The sequence below is a fragment of the Phodopus roborovskii genome, unplaced genomic scaffold (genome assembly GCF_943737965.1).
Source record: "Phodopus roborovskii unplaced genomic scaffold, PHOROB, whole genome shotgun sequence".
Classification (NCBI taxonomy): domain Eukaryota; kingdom Metazoa; phylum Chordata; class Mammalia; order Rodentia; family Cricetidae; genus Phodopus; species Phodopus roborovskii.
In genome coordinates, this window is record NW_026126515.1 from 446,049 (window position 1) to 458,854 (window position 12,806).

Below are 12,806 nucleotides of genomic sequence, written 5' to 3' on the forward strand. Positions count from 1 at the left end.
TTTATGTTGCTTGTGGTTATTGTAAAGAGTGATGTTTCTCTGATTTCTTTCTCTGTCTCTTTGTTGTCTGAAAAAAGTAGGGCTACTGATTTTTTTTGAGTTTATCTTGTATCCTGCTAGTTTGCTGAAGGTGTTTATCAGCTGTAGGAGTTCCCTGGTAGAGTTTATCGGGTCGCTTATGTAAACTATCATATCATCTGCAAATAGAGACAGTTTGACTTCTTCCTTTCCAATTTGGATCCCCTTGATCTCCTTTTGTTGTTTTATAGCATTAGCTAGAACTTCTAGTACCATATTGAAGTGATATGGAGAGAGAGGGCAGCCTTGTCTTGTTCCTGATTTTAGAGGAATTGGCTTAAGTTTCTCTCCATTCAGTTTGATGTTGGCAGTTGGTTTGCTGTATATTGCTCTTGTTATGTTTAGGTATGTTCCTGTTATCCCTGATCTCTCCAAGACCTTTATCATGAAAGGGTGTTGAATTTTGTCGAAGGCTTTTTCAGCATCTAGGGAGATAATCATATGGTTTTCTTTTTCTCTTTGTTTATATGGTGGATCACATTGATAGATTTTTGTATGTTAAACCATTCCTCCATTCCAGGGATGAAGCCTACTTGGTGATGGTGGATGATTTCTCTGATGTATTCTTGAATTCGGTTTGTCAGTATTTTATAGAGTATTTTTGCATCGATGTTCATCAGGGATATTGGTCTGTAGTTTTCTTTCTTAGTTGTGTGTTTGTGAGCCTTGGGTACCAAGGTTATTGTGGCCTCATAAAAAGAGTTTGGCAATGAACCTTCTGTTTCTATCTTGTGGAACAGTTTGAGCAGTATTGGTATTAGGTCTTCCTTGAATGTCTGGTAGAATTCTATATTGAATCCATCTGACCCTGGACATTTTTTGGTTGGAAGGCTTTTGATGACTGCTTCTATTTCATTGCAGGTTATAGGTCTATTTAAGTTGTTTGTCTGTTCTTCATTTAATTTTGGTAAGTGATAGTTATCTAGAAACTTGTCAATTTCCTTTGAATTTTCAATTTTTGTGGAATACATATTTTCAAAGTATGATCTGAAAATTGTCTGGATTTCCTCTGTGTCTGTTGTTATGTCCCCCTTTTCGTTTCTGATTTTGTTAATTTGCATGTTCTCTCTCTGCTTTTTTGTTAATTTGGATAAAGATTTGTCAATCTTGTTGATTTTCTCAAAAAACCAACTCTTTGTTGCATTGATTTTTTTTTTTTTTTTTTTGTATTGTTTTCCTGGTTTCTATTTTGTTGATTTCAGCCCTCAAGTTGATTATTTCCTGGCATCTACTCCTATGGGGTGAATTCGCTTCTCTCTGTTCTAAGGCTTTCAGTTGTGATGTTAATTCTCTTATGTGACTATCGTCTGTTTTCTTCATATGGGCACTTAGTGCAATGAACTTCCCTTGTAGCCCTGCTTTCAACGTGTCCCATAAGTTCGGGTGTGTTTTGTCCTCATTCTCGTTGAATATTAGAAAGTCCTTAATTTCTTTATTTCTTCTTTGACCCAGGAGTGGTGCAATTGCACATTGTTCAGTTTCCATGAGTTTGCAGGTTTTCTGCTATTTGTGTTGTTGTTGAATTCCAATTTTAAAGCATGGTGGTCCGATAAGATACAGGGGACTATTCCTATTCTCTTGTATCTGTTGACGTTTGTTATGCCACCTAGTATGTGGTCGATTTTAGAGAAGGTTCCATGTAGATCAGAGAAGAAGGTATATTCTTTTGTCTTTGGATGGAATGTTCTATAGATGTCTGTTAACCCCAGTTGAGATATAACTTCTATTAGTTCTTATGTTTGTTTGTTGAGTTTCTGATTTGTGGTCCTGTCTAGTGTTGAGCGTGGAGTGAAGTCTCCCACTATAAGTGGGTGAGGTTTTATATGAGCTTTGAGTTTTAGTAGTGTTCTTTTCCGAATGTGGGTGACTTTGTATTGGGGTCATAGATGTTCATAACTGAGACTTTTTGTTGATGGATTTCTCCTGCAATGAATATGAAATGACCGTCTTCATCTCTTTTGATTAATTTTGATTTGAAGTCTAACTTGTTAGATATTAGGATAGCTACGCCTGCTTGGTTCTTATTTTCATTTGATTGGAAAATCTTTTCCCAACCCTTTACCCTGAGGTAATGTCTATCTTTGAAACTTAGATGTGTTTCTTGTATGCAACAGAAGGATGGATTCTGTCTTCGTATCCATTCTGTTAGCCTGTGTATTTTTATAGGTGAGTTAAGACCATTAATGTTGAGGGTAAGGACCATTGATTGTTGATGCTTGTTTGATTTAGGTTTCTTGTTGGCAGAGGTATTGTGAATATATTAGTTCTGCTTTACCCTTGGTTTCTGGTGTAGTTGGATTATCTATTGCCTACATTTTTGTGGGCATAGTTACCTTCCTTGGGTTGGAGTTTTCCTTCCAATAATTTCTGTAGGGCTGGATTTGTAGATACGTATTGGGAAAATCTGGTTTTGTCATTAAATATCTTGTTTTCTCCATCTATAGTGATTGAGAGTTTTGCTGGATATAGTAGCCTAGGCTGTCATCCGTGTTCTCTTAATACTTTTAGAACATCTATCCAGGACCTTCTGGCCTTGAGGGTTTCCATGGAGAAATCAGGGGTAATTTTGATAGGTCTGCCTTTATATGTTACCTGTCCTTTTTCCTTTGCTGCTCTTAATATTCTTTCTTTATTCTGTATGCTAGGTGTTTATTATATGTCGAGGGGTCTTTTTTCTTAGGTCCAGCATATTTGGGGTTCGGTCTGCTTCTTGTACTTTCATGGGCATGTCCTTCTTCAGATTTGGAAAGTTTTCCTCAATGATTTTGTTGAATATGTTTGCAGCACCTTTGAGCTGAACTTCCTCACCTTCCTCTATGCCTATTATTCTTAGCTTTCGCCTTTTCATGGTGTCCCACATTTCCTGGATGTTTTGTGTTAAGGATTTGTTGGATTTATGATTTTCTTTGGTCAGTGAATCTATTTCTTCTAGTTTATCTTCTGCGCCTGAGATTCTCTCTTCCATCTCTTGAATTCTGTTGGTTATGCTTGTGTCTGTAATTGCCGATTTTTTACCCAGTTTTTCTATTTCCAGCATTCCTTCGGTTTGTGTTACCTTTATTTTCTCTATTTCACTTTTCAAGTCTTGAACCATTTCCTTTACCTGCTTAATTGTTTTTTCTTGGCTTTCTGTACTTTCCTTAAGGAATTTGTTCATTTCTTCCACTTTTTTGTTTGTTTTTTCCACCATTTCTTTAAGGGATTTTCTCACATCTTCTTTGAGGGCCTCTATCATTTTTTTGATGGTAATTTTTAAGTCGTTTCCTTCTGCTTCCTCTTCTTTGTTGTTGTGTTCTGTTCTAGTTGATGTAGATTCCCTAGATTCTGGTGGTGTCATGCTTGTCTTTCTGTTGTTAGGTGTTTTCTTGTATTGCCTTCTTCCCATAACTTCTTCCAGTAGGTGTTGGTGGGGTCTCCCCCTCTCTCTATGGTACTTCCCCGGTGGGCTTATGTGGGTCAGAGATTCAATATCTGTAGCTCTGTGTGGTCCAAGGTCTCTAGGAGGTCTCTCCGCAGACAGAGACCCAGGGATGGGGTCAAGGATGAGGATCCAGTAGAAGATGCCAGCAGGAACTCACAGTGGTCCTGCAGAGATAGGCAGATCTCTGGGAGGGGCCTGGGACTCAAGCTGAGGACTGGAGGTAGGGGTCAGAGACCAAGCAGGTTGAAATTATGGGTGGTCCTGCGTGGATAGGCAGGTCTCCTTTGTGCAGAGTTGCTCCGAGAGGTCTCCGAAGTAGGGTGGACTATTGGCTCCACCCTCTGTCCCAGTGCTCAACCATAGCAGCAGGACTGTGGGCAGGGTAGGTTACAGGGTAGGGGAGGGCAGGCTCGTGGTGGGGATTTATCAGAGCTCCAAGGGTGCTCTTGATGGGGACAGGAGACAGGAGCAGCAGGATCAGGGTCCAACCCAGGGAGTTCTGGGTGGGGGGAGAGGTTGTAGGGGAGAGGCAGCCCTGATTGGGTCCAGACTCACCTCTGGCCAATAGCTGGCGGAAGAGGACAAAGGCTGAGCTGAAACTTGGGAAGGTTTTGCAGGATAGTTGGATCTCACTGGAAACTGGAACTCTCCTGCTGAGGCCTCTTTCTTTAGCAGAGGCCTGGATTTGGGGGTCAAGGATCTTGAGGGCAGGAGCTCAGAGTGGATCCCCAGAGATAGGTGGAAATCTGGGAGGGGCCCTGGACTCCAGCAGAGGACTGGAGGTGGGGTCTGAGACCAAGCAGGTGGAAATTATGGGTGGTCCCGTGTGGATAGGCAGGTCTCCTTTGTTCAGAGTTGCTCCACGAGATAGGCAAGTCTCCTTTGAGGAAAAGTTTTGATTTTATCTGTACTTTTTATTTGTTCTTTTAATATTTTATCTTTTTGTTCTATCTACCGTATATTAACCCATTGCCTTGTAACTAGCTGGCTAGATTGTTCTTCCATTCCATAGGCTTTCTGTTCATTCTGGCAATTGTCTTCAGTACTATGAAGAAGCTCCTTATTTGCTGTAGTCCTCCTTGCTCTTATTTCCTGAGTTGTCCTATTCAGAAACTCATTTCACATCTTTATATCTTGAAATATTTTTTCCTAGTAATTTCACAGTTTCAATTCTTACCTTAAATCCCTAATACATTTTGTTTTGGTTTTAGTACAAGATAAAACAGAAATCTGGTTTCACCTTGTATATCTGGGCATCCTGCCTTACAGCTACCACTTGTTAAAGAGAATACCTTTTCTCCAGTGTGTTTTTGCCACCCTTGTGTAGAATCAGGTGGCTTTTGTTCTTCATTTGGTCTGTGTGTCTGTTTTTGAGAGAATACCATATTCTTCTTGACTTTGGCTCTATAATAATGAGTTAAGTATTTTGATGCTTTTACAATTGCTAGTTTTATTCAAAAATGCTTTAAGTATTCTGAGTCTGTTGTGTTTCTATCTAAACTTCTTAATTTTTTTCAATCTCCAGGAAGAATGTTGTAAGAATTTTGATGGATATTCTACTTAAGTTTGCTTTTGATAATATAACCACTTTAAAATTAATTCCATCAATCCATAAACATGGGAGGTCTTTAAATTACTTTCCTGAAGTCTTCCATGTCTTGGATTAGATCAATACCTAATTTGTTCATTTCATCTCCTCCTTTTATCTAATGGTTTTGTTGTTTGCAACTGTTGATCCTACAGACTTCTGCTTTTCTACTTTACCACATTTGTATTGGAGCCAAAACTCTCCGGCTGGGGAATTATATTATTTTCCTAAATTTTTTCTTCAGATTATATTTACATCATTTCCTCTGTCCTTCCTCCAAACCTGCCCATGCGCTCCCACCACTTGCTCCCTATACTTTAAATTCATGACTTCTTTTTCCTTTGTTATTATATATAATAAATGTATTCATTAAAGGATAATTGTAGCATGGATAATATAAACTCAGAGACAGATTTTGGGGTTCAAGCTGAAGGTCAGAAAAGCAAGCATCCAAACCAATAGAGAGTTCTTACCTCTACCAATGAGTAGACTGAAGGGGGGCAAATCTGTCCTCAGAGTGACTACAGACTGCATTGCTCTCCCTCAAACCTCAAACTGCACTGAACTCCTGTATCCTCCCACTTTACATTCCTCTCTAGTGCTAATTTGAAATCATTGTCTTATGCTTGAACTATACTGAATATTTCAGGGCATACTGTAATATAGTTACTGGTTTCTAGTCAAAGCATGTTGTCTGTTAGTGTGCATTTTTGCAGTGGTGTCTAGGCATCTAGTATAATGGTGATTGGGGTATTTCTAGATGCTAATGTCTGCTTTTGTCGTTATCATATGGACATTTTTGTTCTTTGGATGCTGTTGTTCTCTCGGGATCTTACACATTTTGTTGACTATGTGGTCCCTGGTATAAAGTGTACTGCAAGTTGTTGGATGGCATGGAATAGAGAGTGCTAAAAGGCTGAGAGGAACTTTGGGAAAGAGCTAAGGGGTTCCTGTCCACAACAAAAGGCTAGATACCCAAGGAGTTGGAGGTGGAGAGCAGATTCTCCTGTAAGTGGGTTTTAGTATGTATGACAAAGGACATGTCTTGAGAGACAGCGATGAAAGGACTAGGTAGATCCTGGATCTGTATCAAAAATTGAAGTCTCTATTGAATGGTATTGAAGTGGGAGGAAGGGCACATGGAAGCAGGCTTCTATAGGATTAAGATGAAAAGATCATAATGGAAGACAGGAAAGAGAGTAAGAATTTTTTACCTGAGTACCAGTCAGGTGTTGCCACCAGGTGTCCTTCAGAGAATGTTTCTAGGTGTCAGCAGCTGACACAGGAATAGGGAAGGGCTAGAAGAGAGGTTTGATAGGGTTCAAAGAAAAGAGCTAAGCTGGGTACCTATTAAGATGCAGTAGTGCCCAGGGAATGGAGGTATGGTGAGAGGAGGGCATATAAAAGCCTGCTGCTACTAGAGGGACCATAATAAAGGGCAGGGAAGGATAGTGAAAATTGACTACCTGACTCACACATGGTGTGACCCCTCAAGATCCCAGGTAGGTAGCGTTTCTGGATATTTATAGCCTCCAGTTCCCATTCTTAAACTGGTAATCTACCTTTAATACTCTAGCACAAATTATCCAAATTATTCATGGTCTAAAGTAATAGATTTAACAAATTTTATATTTAAAATCTACACCATTTCTCGTTTTGTTTATATTTTTAGAATAGTGATAATGAATCATATCAGTCATCAACATATGAATTCATAAATATAACCTAATACCCAAAGCATTTATTAAATATTTACTATTTCAAGCTGCTGAGTAACTTATAAACATTATCTTACTTAATCATCAGAGTAACCTGAGAAGCCAAATGCTATTTTTGTCCTCAATTTTCAGATGAAAAAAAAATGTTGCTGGGAATGACATATTCATCAGTGTCCTAGCAAAAGTGAGATAGCACATTTAAATAAGTAGTTCAGATTTTTAATAAAGGCAAACATATTTATACTGAATTTAGAGAAAGCAGGAAGGCAATGTTAATTTCTGTGGGATTAATAAGCAAAAATACCCTTACTGTTCGAAATTGAATTTGACAAAAAGGGATCCTGAGAATTCAAGGAACTCTATCGCCATACATAGAAAGAGCTACACATGTAAGAACAGAACTATGGTCTGTAGATGAGGGACACATCTAACTTCTGATGAACTGAGGGAAATAAATAGAAACCTTGTTTTCCTTGCTCTCATGCCTGGCCCTGATGTCTGGAATAACCAAACTGGAAATCAAAGAGCACAAAATAGCTACTTGATAATGTCAAAAGAAGTCAGAAGCAGAGAAGATGAAATGTTGAAAAATGAAATTTAAAAATCTAGGAGTGTCTTACTCAAGAATTCAAAGTACTAAATGGCAAAATCAGTTATTGAGTAACATATTTTCTCCTAACCACAATGCTGGACTACTATAATTTTTGTCAGAAAAAATTATAAAGCTAAAAATATCTGAATCAAATATTACATCTGCTTATATATGTGACACCAACTGTATGAGAACTGAATAGCAAAGAATGAAAAAAATCAAAAACAAAGATGTGAGTGCTAATTTTATATGCTGTGGCCTTTTCATAATGTTAAACTACAGTCATTCTTGTTTAGATTCCAGATTCCATCATTTCTCGTGGTGTTCAGGTGCTCCCACGAGACACAGCCTCCCTCAGCACTACTCCTTCAGAATCGCCCCGTGCTCAGGCTACATCTCGCCTCTCTACAGCTTCTTGTCCAACACCAAAAGTAAGTGCAGGTCCTTGCATCTTATGTGTCTCTCCTATGAATTGTGAGAAGACTAACAAATATTTTCCTGCTTGTCAACGTTGGATTGCATGCAAAATACTGGTAAAAATGAATGGAATATATGATAGCTACCACCTGTTGTTTTATAGATTATCTTATTAAGATAGTAGGCGTGTATACAATATGCCTGTTCTTACATCACAGGTAAAGATACCACTTTCTGTAAGTTGCGTTTCTTTGTGATAGACCAATTATTTTTTAGGAAATTTATCAATGTTGGTATAAAAATAAATTATTCTGAGGATGAATGTATTTTTGGCCAATAATCAGCAATATTAACAAAAATAATACAACAAATGGGGTTATTTTTATTTATTTTTTTTTTCTTTTAAACTTCAGGCTTGGATACTTACCTGCTCTAATATCATTCTGAAAAAATTTTCAAACAGACTTGACTTGGAATATTGCTGCCTCTTATTTGGAAACAAAACTAAATTTGTTAGAAAGAAAGTTTTAATGCCAACCTTTGGGAGAAGGTGGGAGTTTCTTAGTTTTTATTTTTTTATAGTCTGCCCCTGAATTGTGGTGGAGGAAAGATAAGCACTATTTAATACCTCATATTTTGCGTGTAAGATAAAGTAATGACCAAACTTACATACTGTTTCCCTACCTTCTGGAATATCTCCTCTGTGTAAAAATTACTCACTTGTTCTTTCAAGTTCTATTTGTGAAGAAACCAATATTGATATTAAATATTAATTTCTTATTTAATGTGACATTGTATTAGATATCAAGCTATATACTAAATTTGTCCTAAGATTGTGATCATTTTTCATACTAGCCTTTTTCCCCATCATCAGATTTGAAATCAAGTCTAGCTTTCTCCTTCAAATACAAGTATTCTACCAGTTTTATGAGATAAATTTATTTGACTAGAAATCATCTCAAAATTGTTGATGTTATAATGTGTGTAGTTTTTTCTTTACATTTTACAACAGATGATAGAATATTCTTAGGTAAATCTTCATCATGTTACTATTATATTTGTATATCATTGTATTGAGATAGGTGTCAAAAGAAGTAACAATGTTAACATTTTAAAATTGAGGTTGTAAATCTTAAGAAAAAAAACTGTGAAGACATTCTAGCCATAAAATATATGTTAGTGTTACTTGGGTGTCAGCCACATTTTACATTTTATCATATTAACTAAATAAAATAATCTATGATCTTGACTGCATTAAATTCTTAGTATAGATGCTAGACTAAAACTTAAGTTGGCTGAAAGGTGTTTTAATCTACCACATATTAAGACCTAACAGCTAAATATGCAAAACTACTAAAAACACAGTATATTTTTTCCATTATTGTCAATGTGCTATAACATAAATATGTTTGAAAAATACTTTAGGCTAAATATAATTACATGAAATTGTTCTTAGGTCTCAAAATGTCCTTTTTACAAAGAGGATAGCTAGTATCATTTTGAATCACTTCTAATTTCACCAAAGTAAAATTCAAATTATGTGTTTATGAAATGAATGTGCTTATTCAATGACTTTAATCAAGCAAGTGGCTTCTTTTGATGTTGTTATTAGTTGATATTTACATGTTCAAAGTGATCATAAAAAATAAAGTACTACCTTTCAATCTAAAAAGAAGATACTATTTTATAAAATTTTCCCAGTAGTAGGATGTATGCCTTAAAGTTACAGTTATTAGCTTGGCCTAGTATCTTTTGCCTGTAATTCCAGCACTCAAGAGATGAGGCAGGAGGATCACAGAAGTTTGAAGTCAATATGGGGCTCTATAGTAAGTTCCATAACAACCTGGGATACAAAATAAGAACATATCTCAAAAACACAGAGAGGGGAGGGGAGAGCAAGAAGAAAGTAGATGGTGGAGGGAAGGAGGGAGGGAGGGAGGGAAGGAGAAAGAAAGGAAGGAAAGAAGGAAGGAAGGAAGGAAGGAAGGAAGGAAGGAAGGAAGGAAGGAAGGAGTATGCCAGGAATCAGAAAATAAAATTTTGCCTTTGTCTAATTTTTGAAATAAAATTTGTGTGAGGTTAAAATACTAACATAATAAACTATTTTGGATATTAATATTTAAAAGGAATAATGATTAAAATAAGATCTCTCTAAAGACAAATATTTCAATAGGGATACGAAGAATGAGTGAAAGTCAAAAATTAATTTTTTTCTTGCATATGCATTCTAAAAGTCATGTTTACCAGTAATGACCACTTTAACAACATTTGTTACTATTAAGAACTCTCAGTAAATGTGTTCATTATTACATGAGTTTCCTTAATTTGGTATTCTGATGGGATGTCTTCTATACATATGTTTCTCTTATTGTTGATGAGTAAAACACTGTGGCCAATAGAGCAGCAAGATCGGTGGGACTAGGAGATGATGAGAATTCTGGGAGGTGTAGGCAGAGGTAGAGTCATCATGTGAGCCCAGGGAAGAGAGGATGTGAGACATTCTCTTGTAAGATAAGACTGTGGAAATACATAGATTAATAGAAATGAGTTAATAATTAAGACAGTGCTAAGAAATAAGAAGCCCTAGCCAACAGCCAATAGGATTATAATAAATATAAGTCTCTGAGTGTTCATTTGGGGCAAGGGTGTTGCAGGACCAGGCTTGTTGGAAAACCATCCATAACAGTATTCAGCATCTGTTTTCAAACATGCTGATTTTTAGACATGACTTCCCAATGCTCATCCTGTTTTCCCCCAAGTTAAGTTTCAAGACCATAGATAGATGTTAGCTTTTAACTCTGTCCTGAATAAAGTGTTTATTTTAATTCTGTATCATAATAATCTAGAACAGAAATGAAGATGAAAAAAGACAGATTCTTAAGTTACTAATTTAAGGTACAAGGTAGATGTTAATATTAACTGTATTAGGGCATAAAAGAAAACTAATTTTCAAGGTTTTTTAAGGAAAGAAATTGCATTTTGACTTGATGTGTTCAATAAGAGGTATTTGTGAAGTATGCAAGAAGTGCTATTCTGTGTGGAACTGAAAGTACATTTAAATTTTCCATTCCTGTTTTTACTGCCTTTTAGATGTAATATTTATAAGTTTGTGCATATTATTCAACTCTATAGAAATCATCTTTCTATGTTTCAGATTAAGCATGTATCATAAATGTATCACATAAAAATATATGCTCAAATGAATTTTTTGTATCAGAAATACCACATAATCTTGAATGATCATCTTTAGAAAGAGCACTTGACCCTGGTAAGAGTCAGAGTAAGAGTATGGATTCCAATACTTACTTCTCTCTTTAAAAGTCTCACTAACATTAAACAAGATACTAAATATTTTTTCAGTTTTTTGTCTATTTGAGACTGGCTTTGCCTATTTGTAAGAAAGGAATAATGAGCCAGTAGACAATATTTACTGCCTTTGAAAACATAAGTGGCTACTACAAATTAAAATTTAGTACAATGAAATGTTATGGTTCCCTAACAGAAGTACAAAATAATTTGAGAATTATCTTCAGATTCACTCAAGTGATTGTTTATGGAAACTTGTATGAAAGATTTGGGATATAGCTCAATAGTATATTTGTCTAAGATGTTCAAGACTTTAAGGTGCACCCCCAGCACCAGATAAACGAAAAGCCCTGGTAGCACATATCTGTAATCCACACTGTGGGCATATGACAGGAGAATTTTGAGTTCAGGACCAACCTAGGCTACATAGCAATACCATCTCAAATAATTAAATAAAAATGGTGATGAATATAAGAAACCTAATAATTTTATTCTGTAGGGTTTTTGGGTTGTTTCACTAGATTTTAATACTGAATAAGATGAAATTCTTTCTGTCCTTTACATGTGAGCACTCATTTCTCTAGGTAATGGCAATGTCAAACGTTGAACATTTTGTGTTTATGTGTATTGCATATTATATCTTTGTCTAAGTTTTGCTCCTCTAGGATTCTTCTGTCTATCTATAAGAACAAATTCACTGGGTAAAATACAGTCTTATTTTTGCTTTAGTTGTTCTCTTTTCACAATCCAATGATGATAGTCAGATATTAAAATATAGCAATTGTTCATTGAATGTAATTCCCACCATGAGATATTTATTGGGTCAAATATTTTAATATTTTCTTTTCTTTTTTTTTTTTTAATTTGACTTTTCAAAACAAGGTTTCTCTACCTGGCTGGCCTGGAACTCACAGATATCTGCCTGCCTGTCTCTCAAGTACTGGGATTAAAGGTGTGTGCCACCACTGCCCGGCTTAATATTTTACTTTCATCAGGAAAATATTTTTTCTTGGATCACATATTTTCTTACAATGAATTCTTACTGGAAGTAATGTCACTCTTTTTGCTTTGTGGTAATGTAGACAATTTTATAATAAAAATTTGGGGGTTTTGTCTTTTGTTACCCCTAAATGAAATCATGTGTAAGTCAAATGAAATGAAATGGTAAATTGATTCTAAAGAAATATGTCCAATATTTAGAGCACTCAAGTTCTACCATGATGATAGTCTTCCAAAAAGGGTTTAATAAAAGATTAAGGCTGTAGCAGAGAACTTCTCTTACAAACATGATTTATCACTAAGCTCAGTGTTGATTTGTTGATTTTCAGTTATGACAAACAACAAAATCTATAAAAAAAGATGGGGAAAATCCAAAAGAATATTTTAAGGACGGATTTTGTTATCTTTTCCTTTTCCAAGCACCTTAATTTTAATATTTTTACAAGGTAATGTAGATTGTAGTCATCTATTCTCTGTTCCATATAAATTAAAAGATAATGTTATGATTGATAGGAGAAAAAAAGAATTTATATAAAGAGTTATCAGGAAATTATCTTGTTATGCTTATAAATAAAATGTAAACTTAATATCTAACTGAATAATTTATGGAGTTATTTAAAAATATATAATTGAAATCTTTTCATAAAAGCCCTTACTTTAATATATTAGTACCTAATCTTACATTCA

General features: G+C 35.6%; 1 protein-coding gene across 12 annotated transcripts in view; it reads left to right on the forward strand.

Moving 5' to 3' along the window:
• Positions 1–12,806, forward strand: part of Gphn (gephyrin) — a 360,226-nt gene that overhangs the window by 204,439 nt on the left and 142,981 nt on the right. For all 12 annotated transcript variants that reach the window (XM_051196174.1, XM_051196176.1, XM_051196182.1 and 9 more), the window contains one exon: positions 7,694–7,828. In XM_051196174.1, coding sequence (XP_051052131.1) covers positions 7,694–7,828 — 135 coding nt within the window. The remainder of the gene's footprint in view (positions 1–7,693; positions 7,829–12,806) is intronic.